The following is a 15,210-nucleotide window of genomic DNA, read 5'->3' as shown; positions in this document are numbered from 1 at the left end:
AGCAATTATGATATTGATTTTCAGTTTTAAATATTTATATATATATTTTTTTTATTTCTATATTTTATTTTATTTTTCGCCTATTATAATAATTTATTTCTTCTTCCCTTTCTTGGAGTCATCTTGATTAAACCATTTGACTTGACCTTCTAAATCTTTTGGAACGTTTGACATGTTGTTGAGTTTCATGTTGTTAAGTTGTTGTTTGTTTTGTTTTAGTTGTTGTTGTTGGTTCGATGTTGACTTTGATTTCTTCTCAGACTCTTTTTCTTTCTTCATTTCGTCGACCCAGAGTGCGGTGAGACGCATCGACTCGATGGTACGTGGATGGTTGGCACCGAGGTAACGGGTGAGAATGGCGGTCGAGTGCTTCTGGTACTTCTCGGCTTCGGTGAAGTTCTTCATTTCCGCGTAGATCTGAGCGATCGATTGGAGTGTCGATGAACTAACCAAGTGATCCTCACCAAAGAGATGCTTGTGGTTCTCGATGCACTTCTTCAAGTAGTCGATGGCACAGTCGAATTCCTTCAAATCTTGGAGGATGATTGCTGCACTGGTGTAGATGGAGGAACGCTCGGGGTTGTAGTCGGATCCAAGCAAGTCGTTGAGATAGATAACATGCTTGAGGTATCCCATAGCCTCTGTGAAGCGATCGGCACGCTGACAGAACAAAGCCAAGTTGGTGTAGGAGTGGATGGTGTCATGATGGTCAACACCCAATGTCTTCTCTGTGATAATCAATGCATTCTTTTGGTATTCAATGGCGTCGTTGTATTCTTTTGTGTAGAAGGCGACCATTGCCAAGCTGCTGAAGCAATTGGCAGTGTCGGTGTGGATGGGTCCGTGGACTTGTTGACAGAACGCCAGTGATTCCACGAGGTAGTTGCTAGCTTTTTCGAATTCACGCTTGGCAAGAAGTGCTTTTCCACCCTCGAGCAACTCGATGGCGTCCGATGAACGTGGACCAAGATGCTTGACAACACATACCATATCGACAATGTCGTCGATGACGAATGGCTCGTCCTTGGTGAAGTCGTAGTCTTTAGAGTTGATTTGCAAACCGACCTTCAAACAGATCGATCTCAACACGTTGATACGGCACTCCAATGGAACGGAACGAACTTTAATCTCATAGTCGTATTTCTCCTTGATCAAATCGTAGATTTGGTCCCAGAGTTGGACGGAAGTGAGCTTCAATTTGATACTGTTGTTGGTGTCGGCGCCGATGGTTTGGGTACCGAGGAAACAGTTGAGGAATTGACAAGCGACAACCGAGAGTTCTGCTTGTGGAGCGGCACGCAAGATGTTGCTGAAAATATGCTTGGTGGCTCTGCTCACCATCTCATTGAAGCATACCTCCTTGGCGAATGGAATGCCGTCGCAGAGCTTGGCAATGTGTCCGAGATAACGCATGTTGATACCACGTGAGTGCATCGCCTGTGTCAAAGTTTGTCCGTCGACCGGTGTCAAATTGAACAACTTAAAGTCGTCAATCAAGTTTCCAATCATTGTTTCCTTGAGGAAGTTACCGGCAGCCTCGAGTGTTTCCATGTCGGCCTTCAACTCCTCTGGTGTTCCCTTGAGACGGCAGATCGAGTTGGAAGCACCCAAGAGATTGGCATTGAACAAGATGTGTGGTGGTTGTTCGTTGGCAGTCTCGGCTACGGCAGTCTCAGTCTTTTCAGACTCGTCGGTTTGCGATCCATCCTCTTGGGTGGCAAAGGCGTCGGTCTTTTCCTCTTGTTTACGCTTCGACTCTTTCTCAGCCTTGATCTTTTGCTCCCATTGGCTACGAACAAACTCGGTGTAGCTGGCAATGAGTTCTGGACGCAACAAACACAACATGTGCTTATCGTCCTTGTAGTTTGGATCACGTGGAGTTGCACGCATAATGTCGAGAATATACTTACGACCGTCGAGACCAACGATACCCTTGGAATCGTAGGAGGTGGAGATCTTGACTGGATCGGACAATGCATCACCTGGAATGACTTCACGTTCGGCCAAATGCAACATCGATGAGAGTTTAGCGAGTTTCTCACTGAACTCTGGGTCGGCCTTGATGGTTTGACCGTTGTCCATCGAACCGTACTTGACGTCGGAGGTACGTTCATTCGAGAGGATACCTGGCACCAAACTTTGAGCCAAGATACGGTGACCACGATAGTCGATGATGGCAGTGCAAATGGTGGAGATTCCATCGATGTCGATCAAGTTGAACAACTTGACACCCTTGAGATCGTTGTTGGCGGCAACACGAGCACCGGCGTCACCTCCGCAGTTGACATAGTAGTCACGAGTGTCCAAAGTGAACGACAAGAAGATATTGTGATAGACAAACATGTGAGCTTTCTCTGGCTCGAGTGGATTGATGGGTGGAATCGTCTTGGAGACGACCAACTTGGCACCACGGATGGCCGACTCAACAAAGTCAGAGTTGACACGGTAGAATGCACGATCTCTCAAGATACGCTCGCTAATCGATCCACGTGGAAGTTCACGTAGTGCTTGGAACTCTTCGTTCCAGTCACGTGGTTGTCCTCTCATCTCTGGATCGTGGACGTCGATATTCGACTCGCTGGCGGCAGCGATGTTGTAGTGGAAACTTCTGTTTTGCTTCAATGTCCAGGTGTTGACTGGAATCGAGTTGGGGATCATCTCGTACGAGTTACGACGACTGATACGCTTGAGCAACGACTTGAGTCCACGTGCGAAAATCGGACTGTATTGGGAGAGCAACTCATAGAGATTGTGGTGCGTGGCGCCGTACTTTGAAGAGACGGCTGGATTGAATGTATTGATGGTCGATTGGTTGATAAAGAATCCAATGACGTTGGCGGTGATAAAGAGTGTTTCACGAATATCGACCAACTCTACCTCCATGTAAAAGAGATCGCCAAGCAACGCACGATAGCCTGGAACCGGTGCCCAACCAGAACGATCGATACGACGCAAAACAACGATTGGCTTGTTAAAGTTGGTTGGATAGTAGTTGGAGAGCAATGCCTTTTGTGTGGCGTCCACTTGGACAACCTCTTTCTTACGCTCTGCCAACTCCAAATCCTTCTTTGATGACTTCTTTGAAGTTGATTTCGATTTCTTTGATTTACTCTTGTTTTGAACATTCAATTTGTTGTTACTATTGTTGTTATTGTTGTTATTCTCAATTTGTTGTTGTTGTTGTTGGTCTTCAATTGGATTTTCATCGGTGAATGAATATAGTGAAAAGAGTGATGGGTTGGTTGGGTGTGTTTCCCACTCGCCAGAGCTGATGATACTCTTCAATCTGTTTACGTGGAGATTTGCAGAACGCTCGTTGTAAGGTGCCTTCTTCATTACAAGAGTTGCTCCACTGGTAATCTCAGAGTAGAATTTGACATCGGCAAACTCATTCAATTTCTTTGGAATACCCTCGACCTCCAAGTGATACGATGTCAACAAACATGTCTCTGTAGTCTCTTGTAAAAACTTGTGAATATCTCCAATCGAATCTGTATCTGAAATTGTCAATTTGATTGTTCCCAATTCAACTGGTGTCTTTAAGCTGATATTGATATCTTGATGTTGAGCTACAGATATTTATATATTACATTCATATTAATATTAAATATTGCTCTTCTTCTTTATAATTCTTAAAACTCACCATCTGAAACCAATGGAATATTTCTAACTTCATTTTGATCAGGTGATTGTTGTTGTTCCTCTTGAGCTGGATCTGGAAGTGGAATACTGGTATCTCCTGGAATAATGTATCCATCTTGAGATGTTTGTTGTTGCTCTTTATTCTCCATACTAGATTTCATTTATTTATTATCGTTTATAATTGATTATTAATATGCTAATCCTATCCAAATTACCAAAGTTAACATTTTTTTTAAAATTTACCTTTTTTATTTTTGTGTTGTTGTTGTTGTGTTGTTAGATTTGAAATTAAAAACTCAAGTCTGACACCTTCACTTTTTTGTTTGTTTGTGTGTGTGTTACAACTAAACGAACTAATACTACTTCGACTACTACTACTACTACTACTTCTAAAGAATATAATTAAACTATCAACAAATAGATAGAATAATTGTGTTGTTTATAGTAGAATTGTGAAAAAAAAGAAAGAAAAAAAGGTAATTTAAATAGTTTTTTTTTTGTTGAAACTCGCAAATGCAATACACCAAGACGAAAACTAAAATCAAATATCGTTTTTTTTTGTTTTTTTATATTTTTTTTTCGAATTTTTTAATTTTATTTTATTTTTTTGTTGGCTTCATGGTTGTTGTTTATTTTTTAAATTTTTCTCGTTACTATTTCGTTTTTTTTTTTCAATTTCATTAAAAATTATTGTTTGGAAAGCAAGGGGTAATGACTGAGCAACCAGGTCTAAATTAATGATCAACTAAAAATGCTCAAAATCCCGACGATGTGAAATCACATTATTTGTGATTACATAATTTGTTGATCATATGAATTGATTTAATTAAAATATTTTATTTACAATTATTATTACTATTATTAGTTTACACAAGCAAGCTGACCGTAATGACCACATTCATTTTGAGTCTGTCAAAGATGTAGGTGAACTTAGATTCTTATTACTAGTTGTAAATGAATGTGCTGTTTTGTTTACATCGACCACTGCATAATTTATACTATCCAAACATTTCAATGAATTACTTAATATATTGACTCTATATATTTGAAATAAATTGAGCAGAAATTGCATTGATAATAAATTGTTAGACACTCTCTCTTTCTAAAGATTTAGTTTTATCAAAATCCAATAATAATTGCTTACTGTTGATTTAATTCTTTTGATAATGAATTCATTTGATTTATCATCTAAATGATATGTGTGTATGATACAAGTATCTAACTGTTAATTATATTCAATTTGTATAGATATTAAACATGTTTACTTACATCATCAGTTTGCATTACATTAACTTCATGTTGTGCAAAAGCCTTACAAATTGCTAACATATTCTATTGTAGTGTTTGAGTATAAGTATAACCATGTAATTAGTATCAGTCTATTTATATATATACAGTACCTCATGTACATTTGAATGTTTTATCAATGATTTTATTGATTTACCCAACTCTGTAATGATAACTTCGCCACTCTCTGTCAATTCTTTCTTCACACCTAAAGATGGATCCTCGATATGTGTTGAAGATGCTGTTACTAAACTTGCTGAACCTGAATTTGAATATGTCTGACTCATATTTAATATTAAATGAATAAATAAATATCTTTAATTAAGTTGTTCAGTTTTTTAAATATGATAAAAAAAAAAAATAAAAAAAAACTTTTCTTGATTTGACTTTTTATTTTTTATTTTTATTTTTTTTTCTCGTATTCAAGGAGGAGATTGATAATAATATATATTAAGAGATAATCAATCAATGGTGAGATGAATCACTACGAAATATTAGGTATTGAAGTCAATGCTGATTACAAAGATATAAAGAAGGCATTCAGTTCAAAAGTATTGTTGTATCATCCTGATAAACTGGTTTTATCGGAACAACAACATGACGTTGTTGATATAGATATGTTTCAAAAGATTCAACAGGCATGGGAATGCCTAAGAGATCCAGAGAACAGATCAAAATACGATGCCTATCTACTAGAAAATCAAAGACAAAAGTATTCGATTTCAGATGAAGTCGATCTCGATGATATGGAATACAACGAAGATCTATCGCAATTTTCATACCCATGCAGGTAAGTTTCAATTAATTTGATCAATAATTATAAAACATGTTACCAACTCATAATTTTAATTAATTTATTTATTTATAGATGTAATGGACAATACACAATCGACGAAAGTCAACTTGAGAATGGTGAAGAGATTGCATCCTGTCAAAACTGTTCTCTGACTATCAAAGTTTTATATGACGCAATCCAACCATAAAACTAGGAAACGACACAACTTTTACATACTAATTTTCAAAGTAAATAAACATAACTTTGTTCAATTGTGTTAATTAATGAATTCCGTCATGCATTCCAACTGACATTAATAATTCAAAGCTTTGTTTAAAAAAATTTGTTCAAACTGAAAAAAAAATTTTGTTTTTGTTTTTTTTTTTTTTTTTTTTTGGAAACTGAAAAAAACGATCAAAAAAGCACATGTTTTTGTAACAACAGCCTCTCATATCTTTATATTATATTAATTATTATTATTATTATTATATTGTATCAAATATGTTGATGAATTCAAATAAGATGATTTCTACATTATGTAGAAATCAAATCAGTAAAATTGTATCACCATTTTCATCAGCATCTACTTTTTCACCATCATCACAGTCATCATCAGCATCATCACCATTATCATATATAAATTTCAATAACAATAGTATTCGTTTTAATAATAACAGCAACAGAAACATATTAAATGGAATGATGATGATGAACTTGCAAGAATCTACATCAATCAATAGTAACATTGATATAAACGACGATAGCGATGCAATTGGATTCGACGATGACTGTGAAATCACCATTGCACCATCGCCTCTCGAAATAGACCCACTCATTGCCTCATTATCGGCACCATCCCTCCAACCATACAGATTATCTTCATTTTTAGATCAACCTTCAACTTTGAATATCGTTGGTATGTACATAAACAACAAGCATATGCAACAACCACACTACAACAAATTTAACTAATCCAATTGTTATTTACAGAAGAACAACAAGAACAAGATGGAATCGAATGTGTAAAGAGAACCTATCAACCATCTGTCCTTATTAGAAAGAGAAGACATGGATTCCTCCACAGATTGTCATCAAAGGGTGGTAGAAGAGTTTTGGTCAGCAGAATACAAAAGGGAAGAAACTCACTATCTGCATAACAACAACAACAACTAAACCAATAAATATTTAATATATATAAAACAAACCAATAATAGTATAAAAAAGTAAAAAAAAAACAATGTCGTGTTGCTATTTATTTCTTTTAATTATTTAAGTTCTTGGAATGACTTCAGGATTGAATTTAATTAATATTACAGTTTTAGGGAATTTCTTTCCTTCTACAGCTACATTGTGAGCTGTTACTCTTGCTGGCTATAAAAAAGTTAATAAACATACAAAAACAAACATTAGTTAACCAATGTTTATCAATGTTTTTGATTTGCAATTTTAAATTACTTACGAATTCAGCACTACATAAGATACCCTCTATTATACCTGCTACGAAAGCAGCACAATTTAAACTACTTAGATTCTTTGGTAATGAAATAAACTTATTTACAATCATATTTGCATCGGATATCATATCTACAAAAATTGAATCATTAGTTTGTTAGCTAGTTAGTTAGTTTCGTTTCTTATCATCCAGAAGAATTAGAAGATTTAAAGAATCATTCATACATTCATCATCAGCTTCGGTACTCTTCTCAAGTGAATCAGCTTGCTTTCCAAACAGTGCTTTCCATACGGTTGAATGTATGAATGATAGTATTCCCAGCAGTTTAGTCTCTCTCTTTGCATTCTTCTCACGTACCACTAGCAATTCCAATACTCTTGTTCCAACCAAAAATCCTATATCTGATAATCTTTTAAAAAACAAAAAATAAATGAATATGTTATGTTATGTTAATTAACAAACTTAATTAACTTTACAACAAACTAAACTAAACAAATCACTACTATAGTGAATGATATATAGATAGATGGTAATAATTACTTTTTCTCTAATTCATGACCAGCTTTAATTCTATCTTGTGAGTATTGAATTAGCTCTGAGAATAGAAAGGCAAACGAACTTAGATTGATCTCTGTTTTACCCTTTGAGAGTGGTCTATCTACAATATTTACTGCATTCTTATTAACATTGAAATTGGTTGCCATCTATATATTATATATTGAATAATAATAAACAGATATATATAAATGAATCAACTTTTATTGATCTAATAATAAATTAATGATAATTTGTTGGTAACGTTTTTTTTTTTGAAACAAAAATTTTAAAATGATAAAAAAAAATAATCTTTTCCTCTTTTTTTAATATGATTATTTTTTAGATTGTCAAACAAACAAACAATGTTTCAAGAAATAGATATCAATTATAAACTGAATTAAATATCAAAGAAGAATTGATGTTGTTTTATGATAAATTTTTTCTATTTTTTATTAATTTTATATGATAAAAAAGAAACTGAACAAGATAAAGATACTCAAAAAAATCCAGCGAGAAATAAAAAACCTCAAATAATAGATTAAAATAAGACATATATTATATGAATTAATATTATTATTTAAAGAGAGAAATGATCATATCAATATTTGAAATTAACCTTTCAACACAAAAAATTTCTAAAATTGAAAAAATCAAAATGAAAAAGTTCCAACTGAAAAAAATTAACAAATTTCAAAATTTAATTTTATTATTTTTGTTCTCACAACACAATATTATTATCTGTTTTTTAAATAAACTAACTGTTTAAATCAATTTTATTTATATACAAACCTATATATATAGTTATAATTTTCACTTCTAAAAATATATTATATCATATCTTAGCCATATAATTTAGTTATCATATTATATAGATATTTTAATAATAATAAAACAAATCACAATTTAAAAAGGTAGATACTAAATAATAGAAGTAAATAATAATACAATATTGTTATTATTAATTTACAACAACAACAACAACAACAATAACAACTACTACAACAACGATAAGCAATTGCTTTTTTATTTTTATTTTTTTTTTTGTAAAAACAATGTTAGTATGAAACGTAGAATGTTCTACTTTCATTAAAAAAAAAAAAGTGAATGGATGTGATGACAGTGCTGTCTATCAAGAATTCACTCTTTGTAACACCGTAGCGAGTTGATTGTTGTTACATGACTATGTAGCGACATGTTTTGGTGGGATTTATCTAGATAAATCTAATCAAATCAAATTCGATCATCTTTGGATATGGTCGGTGCGGTGGCGACGGCAACAGGGGTGGTTACTCTTAATATAGCCTACTTTCCTTTTTTTTTCACCCGAGAGTTACCTCTCCTCACATATGCTTCCCACCCCATTCAAAATAGATTGGTTACATCTATCCTATTGAATATATACTGTTCAATAAATCAAACAAACATACAAACAGCAACAACCAACCAACAAAAAGAAGAAAGAAGGAGACTCTCCGACTTGTTATTTTATTTTGGCCGTTTTCACAGCTTGAATGACAACAACAACAACAACAATCAACCAACGCAATCAACAAACAAACCAACAAAACAATCACACCAAACAAAGATAGTATAATCAAATGTTGCCAGTTAAATTAGTTCTGTTTTTCCAATAACTATTCTATTAATATTTGTTTTGAGATCAGTTTCGGAATTGAAAAGTTAGTTAGTTGCGATATTTAGTTAGTTGTTGAATATATTTAAATGTGATGATGATTGCGATTTCGAGTTAGTTAGTTAGTTAGTTAGTTAGTTAGTTGTTGATGATGATAATAATGATTTATAAACAATAGAATCTGTAGACTCACACCTTCCTTCCCTTTCCAATTTATCTCCATAATAACATAGCAATCACTACTACTCTGTATTTTAAAACCCTACTACAAATATATATAATCGAAAAATGTCGTCATCATTCAACAGGGGAGGTCGTCGTGTTATCGTCGGTGGAAGTGGAAGTGCCTCCGGTACTTTGAACGATCGTTTCACACAGATGAAGGACACCAAGGTTGCAATCAGCTCGCCAGGCTTCAAGAAGAGATCCGGTGGTTCAACCTCTGTTACCATCACCCGTGACGGTGGAGACCGTAGACCAAGCGGTGGACGTTCGCACTCTGGTGGAGACCGTGGTGGACGTTCACATGCCGGTGGTAGACCCCAAGGTGGTCGTGGTGGATCGCGTGGTGGACGTTTCGGTGGTCGTGGTGGATCTCGTGGTGGTCGTGGTGGACGTGGAGGTCGTTTCAAGAAGGAGAAGACCCCAACCAAAGAGGAATTGGATGCCGAACTCGACCAAATCGCCAAGGACAACGAAATGAAAGAGTAAATTAGTTATTCCACTCCCCCAACAAAAACAAAAACATAATAATAACAATTAAAAATACTACAACACAACATATATATATATATATAAATAAAATGATTAAATAAATAAATCCCCTTTTTATAAAACTAAAAATGCAAACCACCTTCTACTCCTTGCAAATCTATGTTAATTAATTTGTAGTAGTAATAAACGGATCCGTCCGTTTTTGTTTTGAATTTTAAATTAATTTCATTTAAATTTATTGAAGTTCAATTAATTATTAATAAACAATAGAAATTATTTAAAATTTAACCAAACTGGTTTATAAATAACTTTTTTGATTATTATTTGTTGAATTAAATCTTAACTATTTTAAGGTAGAGAGATACAAGTAATTAGTCAGTACTTATACCTCCAATATTAATATTGGCTCACTTGAAAAAAATAATGAAAAAAATCTCAAAAATATTGTTAAACAAATTCTTAACGATCATTTAATTTTAATTGATGGATGAGCTATTGAATTTATATGGTAGTACTAAGTTAAATCATTATATTTATATGATCATTAGTCATATTTAAGCATCTTTTATAAAGAAATGGTGAATCAAACTATGAAAAGCTGGAAATCATTGATTTAGATGATCTAGGTAGAGTTTTTAGTATTTTTTGATGAGATACTTCTTTAACCGATCACATTTAAGATTAAATGGACCGTTTGTTGGTAATAATATAGTAATAATTGGTTAGGTTCAATAGGAATGGACTATCGAATTATTGGAAAAAAACAAAAATTAATAATAATATAAAAAATTATTCAGGAGTGCGGTAAAAAAAACAAAATTTTTTACTTCATTAAAGTTGTTTCGACAACATTCATCCATTCTCTTCACAACAAACTCAACAACAAACAACAACAACAATAATAATAACTATTATTATAATTATAGTCTTTTTTTTTTGTTAGTAATTAATCTTTAATTTATTTCCTTTAGTTAGTTAATTTACAAAAAAGGAATTCAAAAAAAAATATTATTTTTACATTTTATACTGTTATAATAATAATATATATATAATATAACTTTATTTATATATAAAATTGTTTGTTAGTTTTTAGTTTTTAGTTTTTGTTTAGTTTAGTTTTTTTTTTTTTTTTTTTGTAACATTTAATTTTTTCATTATTTTCATATTATTATTATTATTATTAAGAAGAAAGTAGAAGTTTGATAATATGTCATCATCTGGAAATAATAGTGAACGTGGATCATTGACCAATTCACCTGTTATTAGAAGTATTACTTCAAAGGATGACGATGAACAGGAAGATGAAGTCATGAGTGAAGTCGAGGAAGCTGCTGCCGCCGCTATGGACGAAGACGACGACGCCAATGAAAACAACAATGAAGACGACCAACCGTTGCCATTCAACGATGACGACGACGAGGAGGAGAACCGTGACGAAACAGAGGAGCAGCGTAAGGAGCGTATCGAAGCGATCAAACTCGAGAAGGATCGTCTCAAGCAGTTGAAAGACGAACAGAAGAAGCAGCTTTCAGAACTCGAAAAGAGACAGCGTGAACAACTCCAAGCCGACAAAGACAAATCACAGAAGGACCGATTGAAGTTCCTCTTGGAACGTACCGAAATCTACTCTCATTTCGTATCGAACAGCAGCTCGCAACCCAAAAAGAAAAAGAACGGTGACATCCATTCCACACCCACCAAACGTGGTACCATCACCGAGAAAGAGGAAGACGATGAAATCATGAAGGAAGCAATCGATGAGGAAGCACCACATTCATTCAATTTCTTTACAACCAATCCACCTTGTATGTGTTTTATCAAAACAACTTTCATTTACAAATCATCATTAATCCAATCAATCAACTAACTTATCTTTTTCTTATTTCTTTTTCACCACTATATTATTACTTCAAGATATTAAACATGGTGTTATGAGAGATTATCAGATCTATGGATTGAATTGGTTGATTCAATTGTATGAGAGAGGTATCAATGGTATTCTGGCGGATGAGATGGGTCTTGGAAAGACATTGCAGACTATCTCTTTTGCTGGGATATCTCTCTGAATATAAAGGTATTAGAGGTCCACATTTAATTATCGCTCCTAAATCTACTCTCTCTGGTTGGTGTAAAGAGTTTAAAAATTGGTGTCCATCCTTAAGAGTTGTCAAATTCCATGGTGAGAAACAAGAAAGAGTAAGTTACATTTACAAGCAATCTATCTATCTATCTATCTATCTATAAAAAAACACTATCTAATTTTGTTTATTTTTAATAGCAAAAAATTAAAACAGAACAATTGGTACATAAGAAATTCGACGTTTGTGTTACCACCTATGAAATGGTTATCAAGGATAAATCTGTCTTTAAGAAGTTCAGTTGGAGATACATCATCATCGACGAAGCACATAGAATCAAGAATGAAAATTCAGTACTCTCCAAAGGTGTCAGACTTTTCAACTCTCAATTTAGATTATTAATTACTGGTACTCCTTTACAAGTAAGTAGTCAATACAATACAATCAATCAATCAATCATTCATTCATTTCCTAATATATTAACACTAACAATCAATCACAATCAATTAGAATAACTTGCATGAACTTTGGGCATTACTAAACTTTTTATTACCAGATGTATTTTCATCGAGTGATGACTTTGATCGTTGGTTCAATTTAGAGCAAACCGAGAATCAACAGGAAGTCATCGATAAACTTCATAAAGTATTGAGACCGTTCTTGTTGCGTCGTCTCAAGTCAGAGGTGGAAAAGTCACTGCCACCAAAGAAGGAAATAAAGCTGTACGTTGGTCTGTCTGCTATGCAGCGTGAGTGGTACAAACGTCTGTTAAGCAAAGACTTTGAAGCGTTGCACGGTGTCGGTGTCAAGGGTAGCTCTGGTCGTGTCAAACTACTGAATATCTGCATGCAGCTAAGAAAGGCATGCAATCATCCGTATCTCTTTGACGGTGCCGAAGAGCAGCCTTACACTACAGGTGACCATCTCATTAACAACAGTGGTAAGATGGTGTTGCTCGACAAGCTGCTCGGTCGTCTTAAGCAGCGTGGTTCTAGAGTTCTTATCTTCTCGCAGTGGGCAAGAATGCTTGATATTCTCGAGGACTACTTGTTGTACCGCGACTACTCGTACTGCAGAATCGACGGTTCTACCGACTCGCAAACTCGTGAGAACTACATCGAATCGTTCAACGAACCGGGTTCAAAACACTTTGTATTCATTCTCACTACTAGAGCCGGTGGTTTGGGTATCACTTTGAACACCGCCGACGTTGTCATTCTCTTTGACAGCGATTGGAATCCACAGATGGATCTTCAGGCTCAGGATCGTGCACATCGTATCGGTCAAACCAAGCCTGTCACTGTCTATCGTTTCGTCACTGAGAGTTCAATGGAGGAGAAAATGGTTGAAAAAGCAGAGCTCAAGCTTCAACTCGATGCCGTTGTCATTCAACAGGGTCGTCTTGTCGAACAAAACAAGTCGGCCAATCCCGAGGAGCTGTTGTCAATGATTCGTTTCGGTGCCGACGACATCTTCAAGTGCAAAGACTCTTCTATCACCGACGAGGACATTGACAGCATCCTTCAGAAGGGTGAAGAGAAGACCAAGCTGGTCACCGATAAACTTAAGGATCTTGCAACCAATCCAATTAAATTCACATCCGATGGTAATCTCTACCAATTCGACGGTGTCGACTACAAGGCACAACACTTCACCACCAATTTCTGGGGTGAGAATTTCAAGAGAGAGAGAAAGCCGATCGAGCTTAACGAAGACTATATGAAGAGCATCGGTATCGCTCCCAATAAGAATCCAGTCAAGAAGGAGAAGAAGGAGAGAAAGTTCAAGCCACCCAAGCAGCCAGTCACTCACGATTTCCAATTCTACGCTCCACGTCTTGTTGAGTTGTTGCAGAAGGAGATGAATGCCTACAATGCTAAATGCGAGTACTACGATAAGAAGGACGAAAAGCAGGACGGAGGAGACGCCAAAGATGGCGACGACAAAGAGGAGCCAGAGCCAGACTTTGGTGATCTCACCGAAGACGAACAGGCACTCAAGGAGAAGCTATTGCCCTCGGGATTTGCCGATTGGAACAGAGTCGACTTTAGAAACTTTATTCGTGGTTGTGAACTCTACGGCAGAAAAGCCTATGATACCATCGCCGATAACATGGAGGACAAGACCGCCAAGCAAGTTCAAGACTACTCCAACGTGTTTTGGAAGCGTTACAAGGAGGTAGCGGAATACGAGAAGTTGATATCGAGAATAGAAAAGGGTGAAGAGCGTCTCTTGAAGTATAAGGAGACTATTGAAGCACTCGACCGAAAGGTCGCTCAATACAAGAATCCATGGCAACAACTCAAGATTCAGTATGGTATCAAGAAGAACAAGACCTACAACAGCGATGAAGATACCTTCTTGGTTTGCATGATGCAGAAACTTGGTTACGGTGCTTGGGATGAATTGAAAGAAGAGATTCGTAAGGCACCACAGTTCCGTTTCGATTGGCTGATCCAAACCAGAACACCACAGGAACTCAAGGCTAGATGCGATATACTCTTGAAATATATCATCAAAGAGGAACAAGACGAAGCGGAGCGTGTCAAAGAAGCAGAGAGACTGAGGAAAGAAAAGGAAAAGGAAGAAAAGAAGAAAGAAAAGAAAAAAGAGAAAGAAAATAAGGAAAAAGAAGAGAAGAAAGAAAAGAAAGAGAAAGAAAAGAAAGATTCATCGAAATCATCAAAGTCGAAAGATAAATCAAAGGATACTAAAGAGAAGAGTAAGGAAAAAGAAAAAGAGAAGGATTCTTCCTCAAAGAAGAGTTCCTCTAAATCATCATCATCATCATCGAAAGATAAGGAATTAAAGAGAAAGAGTGAACAAAGTGAAGATTCATCAGTAGCTGCTAAGAAGTCATTGAACGGATCGAAATACTCTGACTCTGAGGATGAAAAATCAGTTCCAGATGTTCCACCAAAGAAAAAGTTAAAAGAAACCTCAACCTCCTCTAAATCAAAGTCAACCTCTTCCTCCTCCTCCTCAAGCAGTAAATCATCATCATCATCAAAGAAATAGATAAATAGTCTATTTATAACCAAACTTTCACAAATTTAATGTCATAGAATAAATTTATTTAAATATCTTTAAA

The 15,210-nt window shown here is 35.1% G+C and overlaps 7 protein-coding genes across 7 annotated transcripts; 4 read left to right on the top strand and 3 right to left on the bottom strand.

Moving 5' to 3' along the window:
- Positions 1-93: 93 nt before the first annotated feature.
- Positions 94-3,803, bottom strand: cluA (150 kDa protein; the record flags this gene model as incomplete). Its single annotated transcript, XM_020573215.1, has 2 exons — positions 94-3,569; positions 3,644-3,803. The coding sequence occupies 2 exons, from the start codon at positions 3,801-3,803 to the stop codon at positions 94-96; spliced, it is 3,636 nt and encodes a 1,211-aa protein (XP_020437332.1).
- Positions 3,804-4,540: 737 nt separating this feature from the next.
- PPL_02222 (uncharacterized protein) lies at positions 4,541-5,216 on the bottom strand (the record flags this gene model as incomplete). The annotated part of the gene is made up of 4 exons (XM_020573214.1): positions 4,541-4,679; positions 4,787-4,830; positions 4,912-4,974; positions 5,052-5,216. The coding sequence occupies 4 exons, from the start codon at positions 5,214-5,216 to the stop codon at positions 4,541-4,543; spliced, it is 411 nt and encodes a 136-aa protein (XP_020437331.1).
- A 189-nt stretch (positions 5,217-5,405) lies between these two features.
- Positions 5,406-5,912, top strand: dph4 (diphthamide biosynthesis protein 4; the record flags this gene model as incomplete). The annotated part of the gene is made up of 2 exons (XM_020573213.1): positions 5,406-5,719; positions 5,798-5,912. The coding sequence occupies 2 exons, from the start codon at positions 5,406-5,408 to the stop codon at positions 5,910-5,912; spliced, it is 429 nt and encodes a 142-aa protein (XP_020437330.1).
- Positions 5,913-6,226: 314 nt separating this feature from the next.
- PPL_02220 (bL34 family ribosomal protein) lies at positions 6,227-6,861 on the top strand (the record flags this gene model as incomplete). The annotated part of the gene is made up of 2 exons (XM_020573212.1): positions 6,227-6,620; positions 6,695-6,861. 2 exons carry the CDS (start codon positions 6,227-6,229, stop codon positions 6,859-6,861), a joined length of 561 nt encoding a protein of 186 aa, XP_020437329.1.
- A 112-nt stretch (positions 6,862-6,973) lies between these two features.
- PPL_02219 (trafficking protein particle complex subunit 5) lies at positions 6,974-7,861 on the bottom strand (the record flags this gene model as incomplete). Its single annotated transcript, XM_020573211.1, has 4 exons — positions 6,974-7,075; positions 7,110-7,288; positions 7,382-7,566; positions 7,698-7,861. 4 exons carry the CDS (start codon positions 7,859-7,861, stop codon positions 6,974-6,976), a joined length of 630 nt encoding a protein of 209 aa, XP_020437328.1.
- Positions 7,862-9,615: 1,754 nt separating this feature from the next.
- On the top strand, positions 9,616-10,998 carry PPL_02218 (uncharacterized protein; the record flags this gene model as incomplete). The annotated part of the gene is made up of 3 exons (XM_020573210.1): positions 9,616-10,034; positions 10,615-10,679; positions 10,985-10,998. The coding sequence occupies 3 exons, from the start codon at positions 9,616-9,618 to the stop codon at positions 10,996-10,998; spliced, it is 498 nt and encodes a 165-aa protein (XP_020437327.1).
- Positions 10,999-11,248: 250 nt separating this feature from the next.
- Positions 11,249-15,137, top strand: isw (myb domain-containing protein; the record flags this gene model as incomplete). The annotated part of the gene is made up of 5 exons (XM_020573209.1): positions 11,249-11,846; positions 11,956-12,073; positions 12,123-12,237; positions 12,320-12,541; positions 12,630-15,137. The coding sequence occupies 5 exons, from the start codon at positions 11,249-11,251 to the stop codon at positions 15,135-15,137; spliced, it is 3,561 nt and encodes a 1,186-aa protein (XP_020437326.1).
- Positions 15,138-15,210: the final 73 nt, after the last annotated feature.

The sequence above is a fragment of the Heterostelium album genome (genome assembly GCF_000004825.1).
Source record: "Heterostelium album PN500 unplaced genomic scaffold PPL_scaffold2, whole genome shotgun sequence".
Taxonomy (NCBI): domain Eukaryota; phylum Evosea; class Eumycetozoa; order Acytosteliales; family Acytosteliaceae; genus Heterostelium; species Heterostelium album.
The sequence above is the reverse complement of the archived record's forward strand: the minus strand, read 5'-3'. Positions and strand labels throughout refer to the sequence as shown.